This window comes from Misgurnus anguillicaudatus, chromosome 5 (assembly GCF_027580225.2).
Source record: "Misgurnus anguillicaudatus chromosome 5, ASM2758022v2, whole genome shotgun sequence".
NCBI classification, from domain to species: domain Eukaryota; kingdom Metazoa; phylum Chordata; class Actinopteri; order Cypriniformes; family Cobitidae; genus Misgurnus; species Misgurnus anguillicaudatus.
The window spans coordinates 29,331,020-29,356,513 of record NC_073341.2 but is presented as its reverse complement, the minus strand read 5'-3'; the positions used below and the strand labels follow the sequence as shown (position 1 = coordinate 29,356,513).

The 25,494-nt window shown below is 38.5% G+C and overlaps 1 protein-coding gene across 2 annotated transcripts; it reads right to left on the bottom strand.

The window, feature by feature from the left end:
- Nucleotides 1–7,386: 7,386 nt before the first annotated feature.
- lpxn (leupaxin) lies at nucleotides 7,387–15,437 on the bottom strand. Of its 2 annotated transcripts, none has more exons than XM_055168815.2 (9): nucleotides 15,190–15,437; nucleotides 13,025–13,137; nucleotides 12,883–12,935; nucleotides 11,578–11,677; nucleotides 10,982–11,260; nucleotides 10,714–10,887; nucleotides 10,424–10,505; nucleotides 10,146–10,294; nucleotides 7,387–7,869 (listed from the first exon to the last, which is right to left on the bottom strand). In XM_055168815.2, the coding sequence occupies exons 1-9, from the start codon at nucleotides 15,191–15,193 to the stop codon at nucleotides 7,603–7,605; spliced, it is 1,221 nt and encodes a 406-aa protein (XP_055024790.1). In that variant the 5' UTR covers nucleotides 15,194–15,437; the 3' UTR covers nucleotides 7,387–7,602. The 2 variants fall into 2 exon arrangements, with proteins under 2 accessions (XP_055024790.1, XP_055024789.1); XM_055168814.2 differs by lacking the exon at nucleotides 15,190–15,437 and adding an exon at nucleotides 14,469–14,615.
- Nucleotides 15,438–25,494: the final 10,057 nt, after the last annotated feature.

Below are 25,494 nucleotides of genomic sequence, written 5' to 3'. Positions count from 1 at the left end.
CTTTGCGTTTTAGCTATGCAGAGGGCCTGCAAAGGAACAAGACGTATATTCTCAAAAATAGGCATTAAAACTAATACAAAATGCCTTTCAGACTAATCACACAGAAGTTAAAACAGTTGAGAACGTTGGCGTTTATACCACAAGGCCCTACGTACTATGCCAGAGGAAAGAGAGCGTGAAACCACAGATCAAGTGATAAAGAAAAAAGTAGTCGCCTGGCAGGAGACTCAGCATTGAGCTACAGGAAGTCTTCGCTACAGAGAAGCCAGTCATTAATCTGGTATGATACCTGCGCTAGGGTGGCTTTGGGCCAAAACAAACATAGGTAAAGGGGGAAATGTTTCACCCACCCTTCCTACGTCTTTGAATGAGCTTGTCTAATTAATATATGAGCACTGTGTCACCAGGAAGCAATTAGAAAGTGTTGAAGTTGTCACTTCTTGTGTTCGTTCAAAAACGTCATTTAGTCATGGGCAGTTAACTTCAGTAAACAGAGCTTGAACTGTACGTGCCGTAAAGCTTAAAAGTGGAAATATAAAAAACGTCATAGGTCACAATTTTTGTATTTCCAGTAAATTTTAGATTAACACAAAAAAATTTGTTAAAATTAACACAACCATGATGTTTTTTTTTTTTAATGATGTTATTTTAAAACATTCGTTTTAAGAGTGTATGTGTGTTACCTGGGATCAAACCCATGACCTTTGTGTTGCTGAAACAAAAAAATTATTCATTCAATTTACTCCGTTTTTTAAATGTAAATGGTTGCAATCAATTTATATAAACTACAATTAAACAAAGGTTTTTTGTTTTCTTTTTACTAATTTTTTTTTTAAAAAAATTGAGTAAATTGAATTAATATTTTTTTCAGTGTACCAGTTTAGCTACAGGAACACTTCTGTTGCTAAAGTGGTCAAAAAATCAAGCTGTTACTAGGACAGTACCCATTTAAAGGGTACTAATGTGTATATAATGCGTATATAACTACGTATATATACTCTTCGAACGAATGTGTTAAAAACAACACATTAGTGTTGATTCTGGGACAACACACTAAATGTGTTGCCATCCATCTCTGTGTTATTAACAACACATTTTGTGTTACTTTTATTTTAACACAAAATCAACACAAAATGACACATAATGTGTTAAAATTACATATAATGTGTTGAACAGTGTTGGGGGTAACGCATTGCAAGTAACGCGCATTACGTAATAATATTACTTTTCTGAAGTAACTAGTAAAGTAACGCATTACTTTTTAAATGTACACATTAATATTTGAGTTACTTTTTCAAAAAAGTTACTTTTTAGTTTAATTAATTTGATTTAAAAAAAATATGTACTGAATTAATGTAAACATTAGTCCCTTTCACACATACAGTCTTTACTTGTAATTTACTGGTAAATTGCAGTTAACATGTCATGTGTGAACAGAACCTTTCCGGTAAATCAGTGCTCCCAATTTACCAGTAAGGGGCCAGTCACACCAAAAGCGCTTTAAACGCTTGCAAACGCAAGGCGCGACGCACCGCCTTTTTTAAAAAAGAGCAGTGCGAAGCGGCTTTTCATATTGCTAAGCAACCACCGAGTCAGCTGTCTTGTCAATCAAATATTGAAGCGTGAACGCTCTTTTGATGTTTACTGTCATATTAGCAGAAACTTTAAAAGAGGGCGCTTGCTCTGACCTTGTTTGAGGGTGAGAGGTGCACAAACACACAGGAGAGAGTGAGCGAGTGGAGTCCGGTTCTTCAAAGCAACTGTAAACTTCCCTCACTACAACGTAAGGCCCGCCTCTCCCCTCATTCAATTGGACAATGGAAGACGCGAATGACGTCAGGCGCTTCTCCGCTCTCAGCGCTCCTTCAAAAACGCGTGCGCGGCATGCGGCAAAAAACCGCAAGGCGCTCGGCGCGCATAAACAGCGCGCAAACGCGCCCTGCCCATAGAATATCATTCAAAAAAGGCGCCGGCAACTGCCATACACGCTTTTGGTGTGACTGCAGCCGACAGGTTGTAAGATTACCAGTATTTTACCGGTAAGCGCTATGTGTGAACGAAAAATATAGGATTACCGGCATTTAGAACGGACGACGTCAGACCACGCTGACAGATCGGGCCAATCAGAAAGTTTTTTTATACAGGTGACGCGTTTACCCCCGAACTGTTTACGGATGTTTCCACACACATGCTGCTTAAAAATCGAGCACACCTGAAGTTAACATTCACATTTCTTCACCAAAGTTGTTTAAAACAGCTTACCGTCTGCCATATTGCCGACGTCCTTAGCACACCATCTGTGAAGCCTAATGTGCAAACGCAGGTTGACGCCGCCTCACGCAATTTGTTTGGTCACAAGCAACTTCGCGACTGTTTGCCACAGATGTGAAAACAACAAAATACGGTGGATATTAAGTCATAACCCGCCGTTTACAAATACGACACGGAGCTCGCCGGCCGCGCGCCACAGGTAACTTCCGCTTTCTTTCCGAGTTTACCGGGATTTTGATACTGATGTGTGAATGATGTCTTACTGGTAAAAAGACGGAATGTGTGAACAGCACATTTTTGTATTTACTGGTAAATTCATTCTGGTAAATTCACGGTAATTTAACAGAATTACTGTGTGAAAGAGGCTATTGTCACATTATGCACTCTATGCGTACATGCCTCTATGAGTAAGAAACTGAGATGGCAAGCCAGAGCTCGACATTTTTGTGATGAAATATACAATTTCTGAATGCACTTTTCAGTCATAAAAAACACCTGCAAGGCGTGTAAGAGATCAAGCCTCAGCCAAGAAAAAGTAACGCAAAAGTAACTAAAAAGTAACGTAAGCATTACTTTCCATGAAAAGTAACTAAGTAATGCAATTAGTTGCTTTTTTGGGAGTAACTTAATATTGTAATGCATTACTTTTAAAAGTAACTTTCCCCAACACTGGTGTTGAAAGCTTAACACAAAAAGATGTGTAAAAAAATTAACACATCCTTTCTAAGAGTGTAATACAAACAATTCGAGGTACCAGTACAAATGCAATAATGTATGTACTTTTGAGGTACTAATACCAGTATGTACCTCTGAGGTACATGAACTTCTTAGGTGCAAAGGTTTACTTTAATGGTACAACCCCAGTGACAGCTAGATAACCACTTGTCACTTGCTTTGATGAATACATACTTTTTTTACATACTTTTGAATACAGTGTTTTTGGATTTACACAGTGAACCATATTGTACATTTCTGTCATTTCATATAGTCACTGGCTATGTGTTCATTTTAATTTGCATAATAATTTTCTGTTTGATTTTAATAATAAACATAGGGATGTAATCTAGACCAAAAAAGCGGCGGCAAACATTTCATATAAATGACATCATGGCATCGCTGCCTCGCGTGTTTCTGAATTAAGCTTCTGCTTCGTTTCTCTAACATCTTACTAACACACTGGCAGCCATCTGGTTCATATAAGAATAAACGTTACAATGTGCTTCCCTGGTGATGGAGTATGTACACGGCAAATAAATCAATAAAACCCAACTCTGTTGACACTTCAGCATTTCACATTCGCTCCGTAAATAGATTAAGTTACTTTTGCCTTCATTGGTTTCATTAAGTATCACATACAGTTAATCATTTTGGCATCCAGCGCTCCACATTCATCTTACCGGCCCTTTAAGGCAAGCCCGGGCCTTCTGAATGCGGTTTTGTTCGCCGGGTTTACACACTCAACGGCTTGTCTGGCGGTGTCATATAGGACAGTTATTGGCTTCATTTTAACTCGAGTCTCAGAGTTGCCAGGTTGGTATTTATGGCGCTTCGTGATCCGTGCTGTGGCTTTGTAGATTGGAGGGGTGAGAGAAAGGCCACGGTCTGGTTCAGGTGAGGCTATAGGGTTTCAGAGTGACTCTGAAATGACTTGTTCACCCCTCTCTATTTTCCCTATGGGTCCACAGACCAATTCACCCAGCGGCCTCCACTCGCCCCATAGCTGTAAATGTCACTTGACTCCTGCCACACCAACACTTATTGACAGGCCTTTTATTCTTGCCGCTTTAATGAGGTCGAACACTCCTGTTTCGTTCCCTGTGGCTTTACAAGTGTGCACTCAACACCATTGCCCCCAATAATATTTTGCATATCATTGAAGTTTACGCCAACAAGATGGATGGACGCTTCAGTCTGTCTCTTCAAGATATATGACCATCATTTTGGTTTATTAGTGGTGCCTGCTATGGCAGGCATTTTTGTTACTTTTGCTTATATGTGACCCTGTCTGTGAAATCCAGGCTTAAGTCTCATAATCTATGAGATAAGGTGCAGATTTCACATTGATTTTAATTTTTGGCATGATCTTGCTCAGTCAATATTTAAGGGACACTCCACTTTTTTGAAAAAAGGCTAATTTTCCCGCTCCCCTAGAGTTAAACTTTTGATTTTTACCGTTTTGGAATCCATTAAACCGATCTCCGGGTCTGGCGGTACCACTTTTAGCATAGCTTAGCATAATCCATTGAATCTGGTTAGACCATTAGCATCGCACTCAAAAATAACCAAAGAGTTTTGATATTTTTCCTATTTAAACATTAATTCTTCTGTAGCTACATTGTGTACTAAGACCGACAGAAATTTTTGTATGTATAGCTAGGAACTACACTCTCATTCCGGCGTAATAATCAAGGACTTTGCTGCCGTACAGTCCCCTGATATTGAAAGTTACCAAGGGGACATTTTTTGGGCGCTGCGTTTTGCTGCTGTTACGGCAGCAAAGTCCTTGATTATTACGTCAGAATGAGAGTATAGTTCCTAGCCATATCTGCCTAGAAAATCACAACTTAGTACACGGTGTAACTACAGAAGAGTCAAGTTTTGCAAAGGTAAAAATATCGAGGCTCTTTGGTCATTTTTTGGCGCGATGCTGATGGTCTAATCAGATTCAATGGATTATGCTAAGTTATGCTAAAAGTGGTAGCGCCAGACCTGGGGATCAGCTGAATGGATTCCAAAACGGTGAAAATCAAGTTTTTAACTCTATAGGGGAGCTGGAAAATGAGCCTATTTAAAAAAAAGTGGAGTGTGATTTTATGTAGAAAACAGTAAATCAAAAATGTAAATGATACCTCAAATCAATCATACTTTGCCTGGTGCTGATAAAAAAAGAAAAATCTTGTAGACTTACATCGAGAGACCAAAACATCCTGGGGACTTGGGAATGAGTCTTTTAATTTGGACATGTAAGCAACCAGCATGCCTGGATCCAGGAGGGAAAACCTCCTGAACACAAATCAGGTCACACCCAGCGTGGGTCCACATAGAAACCCCATTCAGGAAGCTCTATATTAGAGCAAGATTAGCAGTTATTTGAGCAAAGGGACAGTAAAAGAGAGAGAATTAAAAAAAGAAAACAATCTCTTTTTGTGGCGTTTTATGACAGCATTTATTTAACCCGGGCTTCATAAGTAAGAAGTGAAAGTTCTCATGTAGTGATGACAACTTGATTTACAATCACAAACGTTACATCTCCCTCACACTTCCCTCTATAGTGTTCCTCTGTCTTTTTTCTCACACAGTCTCTTGCTTTTTATAAAACGCTGTGATCAACTCGGTTTTCCTGTAGGTCAGTTTGGCATATAGACAAAGTATTGTTGCTCATTCCGTACCATTTATGGCAAGTAACGGTTAGATCCAAACACTACATCTAAATCTAAAGCTGACCGCGTGCTCGTGTTTGTCCACACGCTGTGGGAGGTTTCGAAGGTTTGTGACTGTTAGCGGTGTGATAAACATCTTGATCTTTGACCTCTTCTCCCAGAAAGCAGCTGTCATTTCTTAGCAGAACATCAGAGAACATTCTTTGAAGATGAGAACGCTCCTCCTTAAGTTACTAAATTATGAGTAAGTGTATTGAACTGACAAATCTGATGATCTTGAGCAATGCCTTGCAATGCCTGCCTGAAATGAAATGAAACAGCTTTATGTCAATTTTGTCTTACATGTGAATGTGCATGCTCATTGCATTAACACAAAGGTTGTGGGTTGGATCCTCAGAACACTGATAATAAATGATAAATGCACTGTAAGGGGCCGATCACACAGAACACATTTATGACAGTGGAAGGCGACTTTTTAAATAGTTTTCTATGGGCTCACTGTTTATTCGCGCTGAACGCCTCACGTTTTGACTGCCTCCTGTGCCACGGGAACGTTCTGAGCGGAAAAGCGTCCAACGTCATTTGCATTTTTATATTGTTCAATTGAATGAGGGGAGAGGCGGGCTTTCCGTTGTGGTGACAAAAGCTTACAGTTGTTTGAAACAACCGAACTGCACTCACTGGCCCTATCCCAAATGGCACACTCCAGACTTGTGGACTTCCGCAGATTCCACACTTTGATGACATCATGTAGTGCAGACCTTAGGGACCCTTGATGCGCACCGGAGTTGTATTTTGGGACAGACTCGAGCATCACCCCAAGTTGCCCATCAGTGTGAACTCCTCCCATCGGTCGTTGCCAAAGACCGCATCAAGGGTGCAAAGCGGGCGCTGATGAGCACACTTTGGAGCATAAAAATGACAGATGGGACACCCTACGGACTCGTAGACTAAACGAGCACACACAATTTAAGACCACGATACCGATAGTCCATATGAAGTGCACCATTTGTGTGTTTGCGCCTCTCACCCTTGATCAAGATCAGAGCAAGCATCCTCTTTTTAAAGTTCTCTGAAGTCAAATAAATAAAGACAGTGCGATCCGCGTTTTTAACCATTATAAACATGTTCTGTGTGATCGCCCCCTAAGACAGCTTCGATAAAAGCATCTGCCAAAAAATGAAAAATGATTTTCTTAATATGTTTGTCTTGTTTTTCATTTAAAATATCTAAAAATCAAAAATGTAATTTTAGCAGAATTCCAAATAAATACACACACACATGGTGAATGTATACTGAACATATTATTTTCTGTCAAGAAGCCTTTTTTATATACTGGAGTTTAGGGCTGTTACCTCATTGCCAGCATAAACACATGCCACGCATCATACTTTTCATGTATTTTCAGTCAAATGATGCCTGGTATTTTTTTAACCCTTCTTTAATGTTTATGAATAACATCCCCATGGTGTCATTGTGATGCAGTGGTTAAGAAAACACAGATGGTATTAAGTTAATAAGAATCTTGAGTCTTCTTAGTCATTCAGACCCGTATGTAATCACAATACCCCGACGTGTATTGTGTTATGTTAATCACCTGAACATAAATTTTAATTAATGTTCTGTCAGAATTGCCCCCCATAGTCATATCCAGCAGCATTGAGAGAAACACAGTAAGCATCACGGGGTTGTTCAATCCAAAACTTATTTTATTTATTTTTTAGAAATATCTCACATCAGTAATACTTGGTTTTGTCCAACATTAAAAAGCATTAAAATTACAGTTAATAATGAAATGACAAAATATAGTTTTTCCTGAATTTACACTTCATGGCTCGACAAAGTTCTCAAGGACCACTCAAGACCGCCTCCATTTAAAAAATCCAGCATAAAATCGATTGTGAATCACTTTCTTTTCATGTGCAGAAGATGCTTGAGAATTCTACCTCTTTCACCGAAAGAGTTTCGCGTGACATACCGAACAGTACGGCTTCCCTCCCTGCTCCTTAAACACACCCTGACTGAGCTGTCGAAGGCAGAACGCACAAAGAAAGTGTTCGGGGTGAAACTTGCGGTCGAGAGCGGCGATGCAACGGCCGGTGATTGGTTCTCCACAGGTCCCACACAAAGTCCCCTGTCTAGAGTGATAATGCAGAGAACAGAGCGGCCGACCGTTTAACTCCATAAAACAACCATCGGTAAAGGGCTTCAAACAATCCTGAGAAGAAAGAGAAGAATTAAAGATTGCATTAGAATACTAAAATCTGAATTGTACTGAAACTGCAATGAGATTAAATAGAGAGCGAGTGGAAATATGCTGAAGTCTCCACTTTATTCAGGTTTTTCTCTTGTGAGGAAAAACACTCATGTAATCTTGTGTATATCTTTTAAAGTCTCTGTAAAGTCATTTCAGATCATTTTTTCTAAACATGATAAATTTTAGAAATTTAATGCTGAAATAAATTAAAAAGACTGTGAAGTTGAACTACACTATTCAACATTTAAAGTGGATCAAAACCTCTCCTAAAGGTACCCGTTTTTGTCTTAGGACAACTTTGATAAATGTTTTTGATCCACTTCAAATGTTGACTAGTGTGTAATACTAAATTGTACCCCTTTAAACCATTTTTCCACATGTTTTTGTTTATTTTGACACATGGGTTAAAACAGTGGCTTGATGACGCACTGGAGCCACCAAGTATGGCCCCGCCCATAACATTTTGTAAAAAGGTTTTACTTTGAATGTCCCTATCCACACTAAAAACTTAAGGGGATCATGCCTTTTCTGTGGGCTCTCCACACCTCTTGAATATTTCCTCCCCATATTTCCAGCTTTTAACTCGCTGGAATGTTTTAAATATTTACTAAAAACTCATCTCTATTCTGCTGCCTATAAAAATGCACATAGTTGTGAAGTCTGAGTTATGACTTGTCTCTGAGAGACCTGTTTTTAGTGTAATTGTCTATGTTTGATGTGTTTTTTTTCTCCCTTGGGTAATATGAGAGTGGAAAGCACTTTGGTCAACAAGTGTTGTATTAAATGTGCTATATAAATAAATGTTGTTGTTGTTAAATTTCACAAGATTTTTTCCAAAGGTGTATCTCTTCTAGCCACAACCCAGGGTGTAGCGGTATTTTAAAGGGACAGTCCACCCTTTTTGAGAATATGCTCATGTTCCAGCTCCCCTAGAGTTAAACATTTGATTTTTACCGTTTTGGAACCCATTCAGCTGATCTCCAGGTCTGGCGGTACCACTTTTAGCATAGCTTAGCATAATCCATTGAATCTGACCAGACCATTAGCATCGCGCTGAAAAATAACCAAAGAGTTTTATTTAAAACTTGACTCTTCTGTAGCTACATCGCGCACCAAGACCGACGGAAAACCAAATGTGCGATTTTCTAGGCAGATATGGCTAGGAACTATACTCTCATTCTGGGACTTTGCTGCCGTAACATGGCTGCAGGAGGCACAATGATATTATGCACCACCTGAAAATAGTCCCCTGCTATTGAAAGTAACCAAGGGGACTATTTTGGCCGCTGCGTAATATCACTACGCCTGCTGGAGCCATGTTACAGCAGCAAAGTCCTTGATTATTAGTCATATCTGCCTAGAAAATCGCAACTTTTAATTTTCTGTCAGTCTTAGTTCACGATGTAACTACAGAAGAGTCAAGTTTTAAATAGGAAAAATATCAAAAGTCTTTGGTTATTTTTTAGCGCGATGCCAATGGTCCAATCAGATTCAATGGATTATGCCAAGCCATGCCAAAACCTGTACCGCGAGACCCGGTGACCAGCCGAATGGATTCCAAAACTGCAAAAATCAAATGCTTAACTCCAGGGGGGCTGGAAAACGAGCACACTCTCAAAAAAGTGGAGTGTCCCTTTAAATTTGAGAGCGATGATAGCTTTTCTGCGAGTGGGCGTGGTTTCAGCGCTGACAGCGGACACGCCCCCAGCGTTTGAGTTCAGAGAATGCTGCATACTTTTCCCAGATTCTGATAACTTATTTTATTTACTTGGCATTTTTTATCATTCATATTTTGATTAATAGCACATTTTTTCGTGGTGTGACAAACTCAGAACACATTTAAAATCACTTTACACTGACTTTTAAGTTATAGAAATCACAACGTTTCTCATCAAATTCCTTAAAGACCTAAGACTGTATCAATTCATTCTTATTTTTCCGAAGGGATTTAAGACTAAACATTTGAGAAGCTAATACTGTACTTAAAGAGTAATATGAGACCTCTATTAAGTCTTCTGAACTATGTAATAGCTTCCCGCTGGCTAAAGACAGTAAGAGGTATGAATAAGAAAGAAGCAACAATTCAAATTAAGAATATTCATTTAACTTTTAGCGTGATAGTAATTCACCTTTGAACCTGACCACAACAGAACAGACTGACTGACTCCAAAATCCTTATTTATAAGCAGTGAATCAGATGATTGTATTGCATTCCAGTCTTCCACTAACTCACTCACCACACAGACAAAGCAGTCGGGATGCCAGGTTCCATTGGCTGCAGACAGATAGTTCTCCTTCACTGGTTCTCCACAGCCAGAGCATTTGGGTGCAAAGAGGCGGTAGAAATCCCTGGGGCAATATGGTTTACCGTCTTTTTCCATAAACCCTGGCAAGACAAATCCATTCATTACAAATGTTAAACGACAAGCAAAGTCCAACAAAATGTAGCCTGTGTGTGGTGACAGGATAAACTGTGTTATGCTGTTTGTAATCTGCAACCAGCTAGCCGTCATACCTTCAGGTCCAAATACATCTCCACAGTGGCTGCAGAAGAAATGTTCTGGATGCCATGTTTGATCCATCGCTGTTAAAATGTTCTGAGCAAAACAAACATAATTATTATCTGCTTTACTGAATAAATATTTGTAATGACAGACTTGCAAATGCCAGACAGCAGTATTCTCGAGAGGTTTTTGTGCTGTATTTAATGCTTATTATATTAGATATATACAGGCTATTTAATGAAGTATTTGTTTCTTGCATTATATGTATAGATGTCACAAATTCTCAATATAGACTGGTCACCTGTGTAATAGGACCCTTGCAGTAACCACAGCGAGGGGAGAAGAGGTTTTGGTAGTCCTTCTCACAGTATGGCATGCCATCTCTCTCAAAGAAACCAGACCTGCCAAACTCTTCCTTGCACACCGTACACACAAAGTGTTCAGGGTGCCACACCTGACCCAAAGCTGTGACAACCTGCGTCAGATTAATACACATGCTAAAGAGATGCAGCAAATTTGGGACACGGGATTAAAAAAAAAACACCTGTCTGAATATATTTTTATGGTACCTTCCCTGCAATGCATTTGCCACATGACGCACAGTGGCCTTTGGCAGCCGTGCGGACCCCCATCTTCTCCATGTCTGAACTAAGAGAGCCCAGCAAGTCATCTATAGCATCCACACCCTTGGATAATGTTTTAGATAGAGGCTGATGCTGTGGATTCTTAGCATCTGTAGTTTCCTCTGCTTGTTTCCCACTGCTTTCTGTAGTTACCGCTGGATTTCTGTCCTTTATTGACTTGCGAGCGATTGGAGGTGGGTTTGATGTGGGTAGTTGTTCTGGAAGCTAAAAAAAAATCCATGTTTGTGATAATAACAAATATGATTATTTTGAAGGATTTTACAAATTGCCTACACTGTCAGGAATAATGTACAAAAGCTGTCACTTGGATGGTGCCCTTTAAAAGGGTCCTAAAATGTACCTTTTAAGTACAGATGTGTACCTTTCAAAAGGGGAAGAGCATTTAAATTTTTTCTGAGAATTTAGGAATGATTTTGTGTCCATGCTGCCCTCTACAGTTGCTACTTGTTGACTACAACGGTGCAAAAATGGTCAAGGAGCAGGAAATGGTCAAGAACTGATCTCATCTGTTTCTCACTTACCTCGAGGTCTAAACCTAAAAGCTTGTTCATGAGAGAGTCTAACTCTTTTGTGGCTGTGGTGGGACTCATCACTTCTGATTCCACATGGGTTGGAGGCACACTAAAAAAAGATTTTTCTATTTAGTATTCACCACAAAGAAAAGCATGCATGCCAATATGTGACACTGTCTGTGAAATCCAAGCTAACATTTCATAATTATAATAATAATAGCGTCAACACTGTAAGAAAAAAATGGTCAAAATATGTACTCTAGCTGTTCCTTTGGGCTGTACAGCAATTGAAACTAAAGAGTTGAGGTACATATTGGTACCGAATGTTTGTATCTGTACCTAATGGTAGATATTAGGAGATTTTTAAAGGGTACTGCCCCAGTGACAGTGATTTTAATCATTGATTTAACATTTGAATATGTCCTTACTTAGTCATTAAAGGGACACTTTACTTTTTTTGAAAATATGCTCATTTCCAGCTCCCCTAGAGTTAAACATTTGATTTTTATCGTTTTGGAGTCCATTCAAATGATCTCCGGGTCTGGCGGTACCACTTTTAGCATACCTTAGCATAATCCATTGAATTTGATTAGACCATTAGCATCACGTTCAAAAATATCCAAATAGTTTCGATATTTTCCCTATTTAAAACTTGACTCTTCTGTAGTTACATCGTGTACTAAGACTGACGGATTTTCTAGGCCAATACTGCCCGAACATAGTCCCTGTGGTTACTTTCAATGCAGGGGACTATTTTCGGGCAGTGCGCAACATCATTGCGCCTCTTGCAGCCATGTTACGGCAGCAAAGTCCTTGATTATTACGCCAGAATGAGAGTACAGTTCCTAGCCATATCTGCCTAGAAAATCACAACTTTTAATTTTCCGTCAGTCTTAGTACACAATGTAACTACAGAAGAGTCAAGTTTTAAATAAAAAAAATATATCAAAACTCTTTGGTTATTTTTTAGCCCAATGCTAATGGTCTAATCAGATTCAATGGATTGTGCTAAGCTATGCTAAAAATGGTAGCGCCAGAACCAGAGATCAGCTGGAAAATGAGCATATTTTCAAAAAAAGTGGAGTGTCCCTTTAATAAACATATTAAGGTTATATTTTTACAGAATGTTCTTTACATTATGTAGGATGATTTGAAATAGAACAGTAAATCACAAAAAATGACACTGCTTGGTTTTTACAGGCAGTATACTGTATGTTTCATTATTATTGAAAAATCAGATCTGACCCTCCAAATTATCAGATCTATACAGGGTACAGATTTCTATTCTTAATTTTTGCAAAAAGGTGTCTGTACCTGTAGGAATGATTATCAAATGCCTTTCCCGGTCCAGAAACAAGACCCGAGGTCTGTGACAACAGAATTACAATGGATCATGTTTTCTCAGTGAGACAGATAAAACATAAATGCTTTTAATTTCTAAATTAAAAATTTGTACCTCTTCATGTTTAGTTGTAATGTCTATTTTGACTAAAGTTCCAGGTGCCAGAGTTTTGGCTGGAATAGTTGGATTCTGTGAAGTGGCCTGAGCCAACTCTTCCAAAAGCATGTCTGTAAAACCATAACCACACAGGACACCTGTTAGATTTGTGACATAGTGTACACATAGCAAGTTTTTTTTTTAAACATTTAAAGTCCTTTTAAATGTAATTTAGGTTAACGATACATTAATCAATGTAAAACAAATACACCAAGGGAATAAAAGTTACACTAAAGGAATCAGGGTCGTGTTGTAGTATACTGTAGGTGTGGTATAAGGTGAAGCCACTACAGCAAGCAATCAATGTCATTTCCTGAGGAAGTGAAAAAGCAAGTTGCATCTGTTATTGCAACGGATACAGAAAAACAGAACATGACACATAAACACAAAAAGTTCAATCTTTGAAAGCACATATTTTTGCTGACATTCAATTAATATAGATGGGTGGTCTGACTCACATGTGTCAGATGACTAATAGTTCAAAATGTTATTAATAACCCTTGATACATCTTATAGGAAAATGTCATAGAATTATTTATCCTCATCTAATTATTTCAAATTGTGCATGTGCTGTATATTTTTTTACTTTTTCACTTTCGTTAAAAGGGCATACGTTTTAGAAAATGCTGAGGTAATTTACTCTAACCGTAAAGACCTAAAAACATTAACATGGTTAATGTGTCACATCCTGACAGGGTTAATGCAATGGCCACACTGAAAGACCTGGCGTGTTTAGAAGCATGTCTTTTTAATTTGTATGTATGTCAGTGAATATCTCTTACAACAATTCTCATACCACACACACACACACACACACACACACACACCACACACACACACACTTGTTTGCATAACTTTGTATGTAATATTTAAAGATTCCACAGAGATGTTTTTTAAAATCAAAATATAAAAAATACACTCAAAGGATCAAAAGAAGAGAAAGAATCTCAGTCTAGATTAAAAAGCATGTCTCTCATTTAGAGGCACTACGGGGCTGTTTCCCGGACAGGGTTTAGGTTAGTCCAGGACTAGGCCTTATTTAAATAAGGTCATTAAAGAAGTTTTTACAAACTTACCTTACAAAAAACACTACAGGTGAGCATCTTGAGACAAAATGTCACAGCTATATCTTAAAATGAGTCAGGACATGTTTTTAAATGAAAGCAGCTCAAACATACATTTTAGTCTTGGACTAGAATAAGCCCTGTCCGGGAAACTGCCCTTATATGAATTAAGATTTAATTTTATATTTAAAGGGATAGTTCACCCAAAACAACAATTCTGTCATAATTTTCTCATTGACTACCATAGTAGGAAAAACAAATAGGCTGGAATTAAAAGGGTACCGTCAACTGTGTGCTTCCTTTAATGTTAAAATTACACAAAATGCTTAACAACTCACCAAGATCATCCATGCTGGTTTATATTGAGATGAGAGCCGATCAGTGTGTGCTGTGTGTTCCTGAACATGAATATGTGGCTGAGAGACTACACAAGCAGATGTGGGCTGAGCCACATATGAAACTGATGTTGCTTCCTTTTTGTGCACTCATTACATTTGGGTGTTTTCCTTGCCATTTTTTTTTTAGTATTATTAGTTTGAGTAATAACAGTATAATATTTTTGTGTTATTACAAAACAAATATTGTATTTACAGTTAATTTGCCAATAAGAGTCCATTTATATTATACATAATTGAAAATGTAATTTGAAGGTAAATGAGCAAAGTTAAACAGGCATACTGCAATATAGTTTTTTAAAAAGTTAAACAGATATTTAAAACCTACTGTACTGAACACCAGAACAAATTACTTAAACATTTATAATACTGTTCTGATCATATATGATGCACAAAACAATAAAAACTACACTTTTGGAAAACTAGGTCACACCTAAAGAGTCTGAATGGCATTGCATTAGATACAAAATACCAAACCAGGAGGCATTTGCAAGTTACAAAAAGACCCCTTTTTAGAACTAACTTTGAGTCTTTTTTGCTCACTTTTGTGACTTGCAACTGTCCAGTGTGTGCACTAAAAGGGTAATGCCGGAATACAGTAGTTCACAATCACCACACGTTCAACAGGTGCCACTGTAAAATGATATTACAAAGACTACATTACCCATAAATCCCACCAATGCCGTGAAGAATTATGGGACGATACACTTCCGATTTGAATTTTTCGTCTCGGTTAAGAGATTTCACTGGAAGTAAATATTTTCTCGGTAGATGATTTTCAGACAGCATTCTTATTTTTATTTGTGTCGAAAAGCATCACGTAGCCTACGTAGTTTATATCTGTCGCGCGCAGTCATCGATTGACTGCAACGGCATCCCCTTAAAAGGGCAACGGTTTCAGTGCGTGGACCCCGCAAACACAAGCACACAGCGAAGGTCTGACAATATTTTCCTGTTTATTCTGTTACCTTTAAGTTTATTAATGTGCGAAACGTCGGACAGTTGTTTATTATTGCGTATATTTAATTACATTAAGGCCTGGTAAGGTGAAGGAAAATGAGAACATTTCCCACATCAGTATATTCTTTCATTATTAATAATTGCATTGCTTCTAATATTATAAAGCAGTTATGAGTATTAATATTTAGCAGTTTATCACATAGTTTTGAAATTAGTTATGTTTATGATTGGTCTTATTTGTTGTGCATGATCAAAGCTTATATATGAATCCATTGCATTTGACTCTAAAAGGTCATGTCTGCAGATTTTGGAGGCATGCAGTCGTGTGTGGTATGTATGTATGTGTGTTTTTTAACTTTTGCTTTGCAGAGATACCTGGGGAAACGAGAAACAGGATGTCAAGGCGACAGGGTGAAATAACGGTCATAGATGTTTATAGCATGGTGAACTTTTAAGAAAGAAGTAAAACTTTCCATTGAATGAGCCCCCACCCAACGGCACACATATATATTTTTGGGGTCAGAGGGAAAGGCAGATCAGATCAACCGCTCCTCGGGGGACCTGTTTCTGCATTGGTGTTGTGTAAAGATAGGGACAGTTTTGACCCAGAGCTCTGTAATACTTCATTTGAGATACTTATTAAAAATAATTTGATTTGAATTACGTGTCTGATCTCCTCATTCAAAAGAACATGCCGGACTAGAAATAAAAGTCCAACAATTGGTGACCCCGTCGACGTGATGAGGAGAATCAGACATCATTGATTTTTCTTCTCGACATTCCACTTGCGCAAAATAGGAAAGGTAAGCAGATACCTGTTATATCAAAATTCTGCTTTATTTAAATGTCGTGAAGAATAATTAATGATACAATGATTATTGTCATTTTTATCTAAATTGTATATCTCAAATGAACTATTAAATGTGTCAATAAAATAAAAAGGGAAATAACAAGAATACGATTAAAATAAAATAAAATAAAAATAGTAAAACAAAAGAAAGGAAATATTATTATAACTGGTCCGGGACCAGGAGGCGTTTGGAACGCAGAATTGGAAACCCGGCACTGACGAGTGTTCTGTGGGTTATTCCAAAATTATGGGTCCGGGACCCGAACGTGGACACGTACCACGTTGTTAGCGTAGGACAAATTTGATACGTGTTCCGGGAACACGTTGCGGTTGGACCGCGGGAATAGAATACAGTAGAATAAGATTTAGTGTTCTGGGAACACGTTGCGGTTGGACCGCGGGAATAGAATACAGTAGAATAAGATTTAGTGTTCTGGGAACACGTTGCGGTTGGACCGCGGGAATAGAATACAGTAGAATAGGATTTAGTGTTCTGGGAACACGTTGCGGTTGGACCGCGGGAATAGAATACAGTAGAATAGGATTTAGTGTTCTGGGAACACGTTGCGGTTGGACCGCGGGAATAGAATACAGTAGAATAGGATTTAGTGTTCAGGGAACACGTTGCGGTTGGACCGCGAGAATAGAATGCAGTAGATTAGGACTTAGTGTTCTGGGAACACAGAGCGGTTGGACCGCGATACATAGAGATTGAAGTGGGTTTCATACCCGAGAAAGTGGTCCGGGACCACGGGGAACATAGCGGTCGGACCGCATAAGAGAAAGTGAAAGTGGTAAGAAAGCCACGAAAAAGTTGAAAAGACTAAGAGAATATTGGTATTTGAAAAAGTTTTATTGTAAGCAATATTGTTAAGTTGTGCTAAAGAATAGGAATTTGAAACTTACTGAAGATTGTACGGAATGGCTGTTTATTTGTAAATGTGCCCTCTGCTTGCTACCGGTATATTATCAGCTTTACTGTGAGTATATTTTAATTCAACTTCTTTGGATAAATATTTTTATTGATTTTTGCTGCCAGTGAATTGCAATTCAGTGTTATCTTTTTACGAAATATTTTTAACAAAGTTTTTACTTAATCTTATATCTTAGGTTTTAATTCAATTCTCTATTTTTCTTATTCAATTTTATTATCAGTAATTTTTACTTAATTGTATATCTTAAATTTTTATTCAATTTTCTATTTCTACGAAGACATTTTATTTTGAGTCAGATTTATGATCAGTACATTTTAATTTAGCATCCTAAAATCTGAGTATTGTCTATTATTATAAGTAAAATCGTAATTCAGTTTTTATGTGTTCAGTTGTTAATCGTTTTACTGTAACTGAAATTGGAATAAAATTTCTAGTTTTAAAAGCCGTCGGATTCCGTCTTTAGACAATTTATTGTGGTTGCAATTTACTGTCAGCAAATTTTAACTCAATTTGTAGAAAAGCATATTTTATATCCTGTGTATATTATATTTTACTATTGTGTGTATTTGGGGGATTTTGTTTAGTATCATTTCATTTACACGGTACAAGTGTAGACGGATCCAGTTTTTATTTTTGTTTTATTAGTGTGAATGTGTGATTCTCCGGAGTTGTCTAGTGTTATTTCATGTTTAAAGGAGTAGACGTTTCTGCAGTATATTTTATGTTTATTGTATTTTAGTGTGGATGTTCATTTTCTTATTTCATTCCGGGGTGTGACTCGGGAAGAAAGAGTGGTTTATTTGTAGTTGATTTTAAAATAAATTGAAATTGAGAATTGATTTCGGTGAATTTATTACCAGAAGAGATTGTTTCATATTTAACAGATTCTAAAATAAGGGAGAGAAAACTGTGAACTTTTCAGCTCGTAGCGTAATTTAGTTTCACTTTAGAAGTCGTGCTCTTATTCTGTTGTTTGTCCACTACGGGGCTGTAGTTTTACTTTCATTTTGGAAAAATAAAATTGAAGTAGTTATATATTATAGAGTATCAATGGTAAAAAGGCGTGCGGAAGAGAGATAAACCCAGTCCGAGATAGACAAGAGACATAAAGTGTTGAAATGTAAAAGATTCAAACGGTTACTTATATCTAATAGTTTTGATTGCAATATTGGGACAGGGTTTAATAAAAATCAACCGACTCTGTTTGAAACTCAGCCATGGTTATCATAAAAGTGTACAGTGCCTGTGAATTGATTGAGACGCATATTGTATAAATTGTTTTGACTTCTAATAAGAATATTGTAACTTTTAGGAAAAACGTTAGAATATTAGTGAGATCAGTAAAGAGATTAGAGAACAAGTGTTTAATATCATTACATTTTTTGGGCTTTGACAGATTTTAAATTTCAAATTTGACAAGTATTATATAATGAATGTAGTTTGAATTTTGACAAGAATTACATATTACTGGATTGAATTCGCTTTAAGTTTTGACAACGCCTTGAATCCTCTTTAACCGTCATCGACTGAAGAGTTGAATATTATTATATTTTAATTTCAAAAAGAAGTTAACATTACTGAATTTTATTGTCTGGCAAGTATTAAATATTATTAAAGTGAACTTTAATTTGGATAAAGAGGTGATTATTATTCATTTGACTAAGAAAACACAGAAAATAATTTTGTGAGAGTCTTTTGTGTATTTACAGAAGGACTGGCATCAAATAACATTGAAAGGAAGAATAAACAACACATTCAGGGTAAGAACTACTTCAGTGGGAAAATAAAATGAAAACTCTTAAGGAACGATGGGAGAACAAAGATAGGGAGAAGAAAATTCAGAAATTAAAAGAAATATATGAGGATTGGAAGCAAACTAAAAGATATGAAGAAAAAAAGGTTAAGTCTGAAAGAAATTAGAATACAGGAAGGAGATGCAAACTGCAACTTTCTGAGAAAGAATGTACAGGAAGCAGGGTTTGTGTGTAAGAAGAAACATGAGAGGAAATGAAGAGATGCGAAGCTAAGGAGAAAGAGAGAGAGACAGCTCAGCTGATGAGACAACATAAAGAGCTGGCTGTGCAGGGAGAACAGGTGAAAGCAACACTGGAGAAAGAAATAAGGGAACAATGGAATAGTGTAGTACAGGAAATGACATTTCAGCCCAGAGCACAAAGCACCCCAGGAGAAACATTGAGCAGCAGATTTATAACAGTGGATGAGACTGGGAGTCAGATAGAGGTTGAAAATCAGGGAACATATCCAGTGGAAATCAGAGGAGAAATGAGGATGGGTAAGAGGATGAGAGAGGAGAGCAAATATAACTCCAATATAAAGACACCAAAGAAAGAACAGGAAAGAGAAGAACAGGAATATAGGGAACTAGGTCTCATTCGAGGGATACCAAATATGTGCCCACTAGCGGACACAAATGGAAACCTAGAATATAAACCATGGTCATTCACAGACATGGGAGCTATCCTTGCAAAGTTACCTCATATCACGAGTGGAGGGGGTAAATGTAAAGGGAAGGTAATAACTTTGACGCAGGGCCATACGTTGGCGATTGGAGACCTGAGGGCGTTATTGGGACAGATACTGACTGTAGGACGGAAATTGAGCAAGAGGCAGGAACGGTTGGGATATATGATGACCACCCATATTGTCAAGTGGCATCAGTTTGGGAAAAGGCCCTGCGAAAGCTGTACCCGGCGCCAGCAGGCACCCTTTATAATATCAAATTTTCTCCAAAAGGGGAAGAAACAGCAGCAGCATAACTGAGTCGATGCAAAGGAGAATGGGAAGAGCACACTGGGGCTCATCCACATGCAGACAAAATACAGGAACAAATTTTCAGAGCTGCTGTATTGAAAGGGACTCCTAAATCTGTACAAGATGAAATAAAAGCCAACCCCGATTTACCAGGTGCTGTATGTGAGGTTTGGGAACGACATTTCCTTCATCACATGTCTAGGGCGAACGAAAAAGAAAAAGTAGGGGAAGTAGAGGAATTGAAAAAACAGTTGCTAAGATTACAGTTGCAGGAAGCCAGATCTAAAATAAATGAAGAAAAAGGGGAAAAGAAGGATAAACAAATGGTAGTTCAGGAAATGAAAACCCCTCCAAGATACAACAAAGAACAGGAAGCTGACCCATCAAATGTAGAATGGGAAAGAACCACCCAAAGACCAATATACTACTCCAATAGAGGTAGGGGTGGGGATTACAATAGGGGGAGGGGAAGAGTACAGTATCAAGAAGGGTGTTTCCGTTGTGGTCGTCCGGGACACTTCACCCGTGATTGTCGGCAACCTGAACTCGGAGCCCAACAGAGACCATCTCGGGGCAGAGGCCATAACACACACATGGCCTCTAACGTGGAAAAAGCACCACGACCACACTCCCAGTACCCTTTGTCCATTAGAGGGGAAGGGGAGTGGTACTGAGACAGCCCACGGAACGACCTCAGCAGGGCTAGGGCGGAACCCTTGCTGACTTTGGAGGTGAACTCACGTCCTGTTGAATTACTGGTGGATACTGGGGCAACATACTCCACACTGAACTATGAACTTCCAAAAAATCTTATTTCAGACGAAACCACTGAAGTAAGGGGGTTTTCCGGGGCTATAACTAGACTGCCATTCTCCAAAGAACTCACAGTGCAGTGCATGAAAAAACAATCACTGACTCACTCTTTTCTGCTGTCATATTCCTCACCGACAAATTTGTTGGGAAGAGACTTGCTAGTGAAACTTGGAGCTGAAATCCTATGCAGCCTGGAGGGGATTATAGTAACTATGAAAAATGGTATCACCATGAACTGTTCCATCATGACCACAATGAGAACGCATGGACAATGGTTACTTTCTGCAAACACCTCTCCACAGGGAGCTGACATTTACTGGGGGAGGGTGCTTCTGGGGGACACAAGGGACACCCTGAATGATCTGTACTGTCAATGGGAACCTTGGATAGTATCATTAGCACCATACACTCAGCTAATAGATCCATTGCATGTCACTTTGTTTTATGATAGAACACAAGAGTACTGGTACCAAGAACAATTTGATAACATCGCAGGAGAACAATGGGAAATTTGTGGGGCAGGAATAATGATAGGCAAAGAGGGAGTGGCAGCTATAGTAGAACTTACCCCCGAACAGGAACAATGGTATAGAATGAGGGAAGAGGCATCACCCCATATATCATTATTAGTACATCCCCAACACCAAGCTAAAGATCTAGGACCAATGGTAAAGAAGGGAATAAATTTAACAGATTGGAGGGAAACCCAAGTTCCTGATGTAAAATATTCACCTAGCTCAGGGTATTATTTGATCACACAAGAAACAAAAGACACTGTAGTGTTGGAACACGAATGGCTCACAAGATGGCATGGTAGGGAGAAAAGTGATCATGAAGATGCTGAAACAATGTTGAAAAGTTTGCCCGATCAATTATGGACACAGAGTCCCACAGATGTAGGGTTTTGTAAAAATTACCCAGAAATTTCGTTCGAGCTGACATGTGATGATCCAATTTGGAGGCCTCAATACAAGCACAAACCAAAGGCAGAGGAAGGGATCAGAGATACCATTGAAGGTTTGTTAACCGCAGGGGTTTTAGAGTATGCTGATTCCAATTGGAACACACCCATTCTGCCTGTGGAAAAACAAAACACAGGAAAATTCAGAATGGCACATGATTTGAGAACAATCAATCAAATCATTAAAACTCCAACTTTACCTGTTCCAAATCCATACACTTCTCTGAATGAAATCACTCAAAATCAATCATGGTATACTTGCCTCGATCTCGCTAATGCTTTCTTCTGTTTACCTCTTGCAGAGCACTTAAGAGATATTTTCTCCTTCACCTACAGGGGGCGACAAATAAGATATTCCCGCATTCCCCAGGGATTCATTTTATCCCCTGGGATATTTAACCAGGCACTGAAAGATATGTTACAGGGAGTGAATTTGCCGGAGGGCACGACTCTCATTCAGTATGTAGATGATTTGTTACTGGCCGCAGAAACAGCAGAGCAATGTATCCAGGCCACACATGAAGTGCTCAAAAGACTGTATGAACAAGGCTTCAAAGTGAACAAGAGCAAATTACAGGTATGTAGAAGGGAAGTTACTTTTCTAGGAAGAGTATTGTCAGCACAGGGATCAGGATTGTCCAGCCAACATCGAACCTCAATTTTGCAACATGCCAAACCAATTACAGTAAAAGATATGTTATCATTTCTTGGCCTGGCAGGTTTTAGCAGGAATTATATTCCAGCATATGCAGAGCTGACACGCCCACTAAGGGAAATGGTTAGGAAGGCAGGGCCAAGGGAACTAAAAGCAAAGTTAGCATGGGACACAGAGACAGAAAAAGCATTCATAGATGTGAAGAGCAGTTTATCCATGGCAGCAGATTTGGCAAAACCAGATTATGACAAGCAATTTTTCCTAGATGTTTCACAGGGTAAGACTACAGTAAACGGAGTGTTGTTCCAGAAAGATCAGGGTAATCGGATAGTTCTTATGTACATCAGCATTTCACTGGATAACATTGAGGTAAGAGAACACCCATGTACCAGATATGCAGCAGGACTGGCAAAAATTGTGGACAAAGTTGGGCACATAGTGCAGGGACATTGTTTAACAGTTCTCACGGCACATTCAGTGGTAGCTTATGTTAATTCAGCATCATTTACAATTTCCACTCTGAGACAAAGACGGCTGGAAAACTGTCTCACACAACCAAATCTGGTTTTCACACATGAGGGCATAAACATGGCCTCATATTGGACAGAAGGAGAACCCCATGACTGTTGTATGACCGTGGAAAGGGAAGAGAAAATTAGACCAGATTTGTTGACACACATCATTCCGGAGGGAGTTATGGTGTTTTCAGATGGATGTTGTTTCAGAGATTCGAGTGGAACACTGAGGTCAGGAATAGGTATTGCAGCACTGCAAGAGGAAGAGATTGAAATATTGATAGCAGAACCTTTACAGGGACATCAGTCAGCTGAGAGAGCAGAAATTGTGGCAATGACAAAGGCGCTAGAGTGGGGAGAAAGAAAAATAATTAACATTTTTAGTGACTCTGCCTATGAAGTGGGTGCAGTAGTAACAGAATTACCTAAGTGGAAAAGATGTGGTTTTATCGCAGCTAACAACAAACCTATTAAACATCAGGAAGACATCATAGCATTAGCAGCAGCTATTTTGAGACCCAAGTAGGTGGCGATCATAAAGTGCAAAGGTAATGATAACAGTAACTCAGATGCGGCACAAGGTAACTGGATAGCGGACATGGCAGTAAAGATAGGTGCAGGGTACGTAACACAGATGGTATTGCAGAATGCAACACAAGAATGTACCACCGACATTTTGCATGATCCAAACATAGCAGTAGAACAAGATAAAGCATGAGGAAAAATCCATGTGGCTCCAAAAAGAAGCTGCATGGACGCAAACAGCCTGGGTAGGGCATGACGGTAGACCCGTAATTATGCCCAGCATGGTAAAACCTCTTCTCGCTCAAGCACACACCCCCTCACATGTTGGAATCAAACAACCCGTGTCCAACCTTAACCAGTGGTGGCACCCATACCTGGCTGCTACAGTTAAAGAATTTATCGCTAACTGCAGGGTATGCTCCATACACAATGTACGTGCTGGAGTGAAATGTGCCCCAGGTGTCTTCCCGCCACGGGGACCTGGTGAGGAAGTGGTAATTGATTACACAGACATGGGGGAGAGCGTGGAAGCTAAACGTTATCTTTTGGTTTTCGTGAATGAGTTTTCAGATTGGCCAGAGGCATGGCCCACGGGGAAGGAAGATTAGATTTCGGTGATTAAGTGTTTGATTAACCAATAAATTTCGTGTCATGGTTTTCCGCGAATAATTCGCTCAGACAACGGTTCACATTTTAAGAATAAAGATTTGCAAAAGGTTGGGAGTGCACTGGGATTGCGTTTCCTTTTCGGTACCGTATACCATCCTAAGTGACAGGGAAAAGTTAAACACATGAATCTTAACCGCATGACCTCATTTACACAATTTGAACTTCTGATGGTAGTTCATTTCCTGTTCCGTTCAACCCAGTGCACCCTGAACAAATAAAAATCTCGATAACAGAACATAATTAACCAAACTGAATTATATTGTTTCAAGTTTTTCAAACAGAAAACCATCTCTCATGCATATCCAGATGCAGAAATCACTCAATTGGAGGATTGGGTGCTCCTAAGGGATATGGTAAGATTGGACCTGCAGGAACTGCAGGACCAAAAGGGGGAATCCAACACAGGAGAACAACAGCAGGTTGACATTTCCCAAAAGAACACAAAAGTTACACTCAAAGAACTAAAGGGGGATTATTCAACAGTCCAGAACATGAAGCATTAGCTCACTGCATTAGCAAAGATTGTGCATTTGGAAAAGGAATAGCATTGGAATTCAGAAAAAGATATGGAGTAGACAAAGTAGTTTGATAATGGAAACAGTGGGACAGTGCGCGGTAACACAGGAAGGGCAAAAATAAAAAATTTTCAAAAGAGAAAGCCAAAGATTTTCCAAAATACGACACATTGAGACAGGCAATAAAAGAACTAAAAAAAAAAAAAAACACTGTGAAGAACAAAGGGTAAAAAACTTGGCTATACCCACGATTGGGTGTGGTCTGGATAGATTAGAGTGGGAAAAAGTAAAGGATTTAATCAAAGAAGAGTTCCAAAACACTGAAATAACCATTACTGTGTATGTAAGGGAATAATAAGTGGAAAAAAGAGGAGATTGTGATTGTGAAGTATTTTACTATTTGTCAAATATTTTACGTTTTTCTATTTCATGATTTTCAAATATTTGACACTTTTCTATTTTCAGATTTTAAAGATTTTACATTTGAATATTTTACAACTTCCAAGTATTTTACAGTTTACTATTTTTGGTGATTTTTAAAGGTGTTACATTTTACCATTTTCATGAGTTTCAAGTATTTCACATGTGACTATTTTTTGAGAATTTCAAATATTTTACATTTTCCTACATATTGTGATTTTCAAGGGTTTTCCAGTTTACAATATTTTATGATTTTCAAAGGACTTACATTTTAATATATCCTTTTGTGAGCATTGTTGAAAATATTTGCTAAAATTCTACAATTTTCATATATCCTTTCAGGAGTATTTTTAATACTATTGTTTTACATGTCTATGGA

Coding starts and splice junctions, on each gene's coding strand:
- lpxn (XM_055168814.2), bottom strand. Junction 12,936..13,024: donor TTACAACTAAACATGAAGAG/GTACAAATTTTT, acceptor CTGTTGTCACAG/ACCTCGGGTCTTGTTTCTGG. Junction 11,678..12,882: donor TTTGATAATCATTCCTACAG/GTACAGACACCT, acceptor ATCTTTTTTTAG/TGTGCCTCCAACCCATGTGG.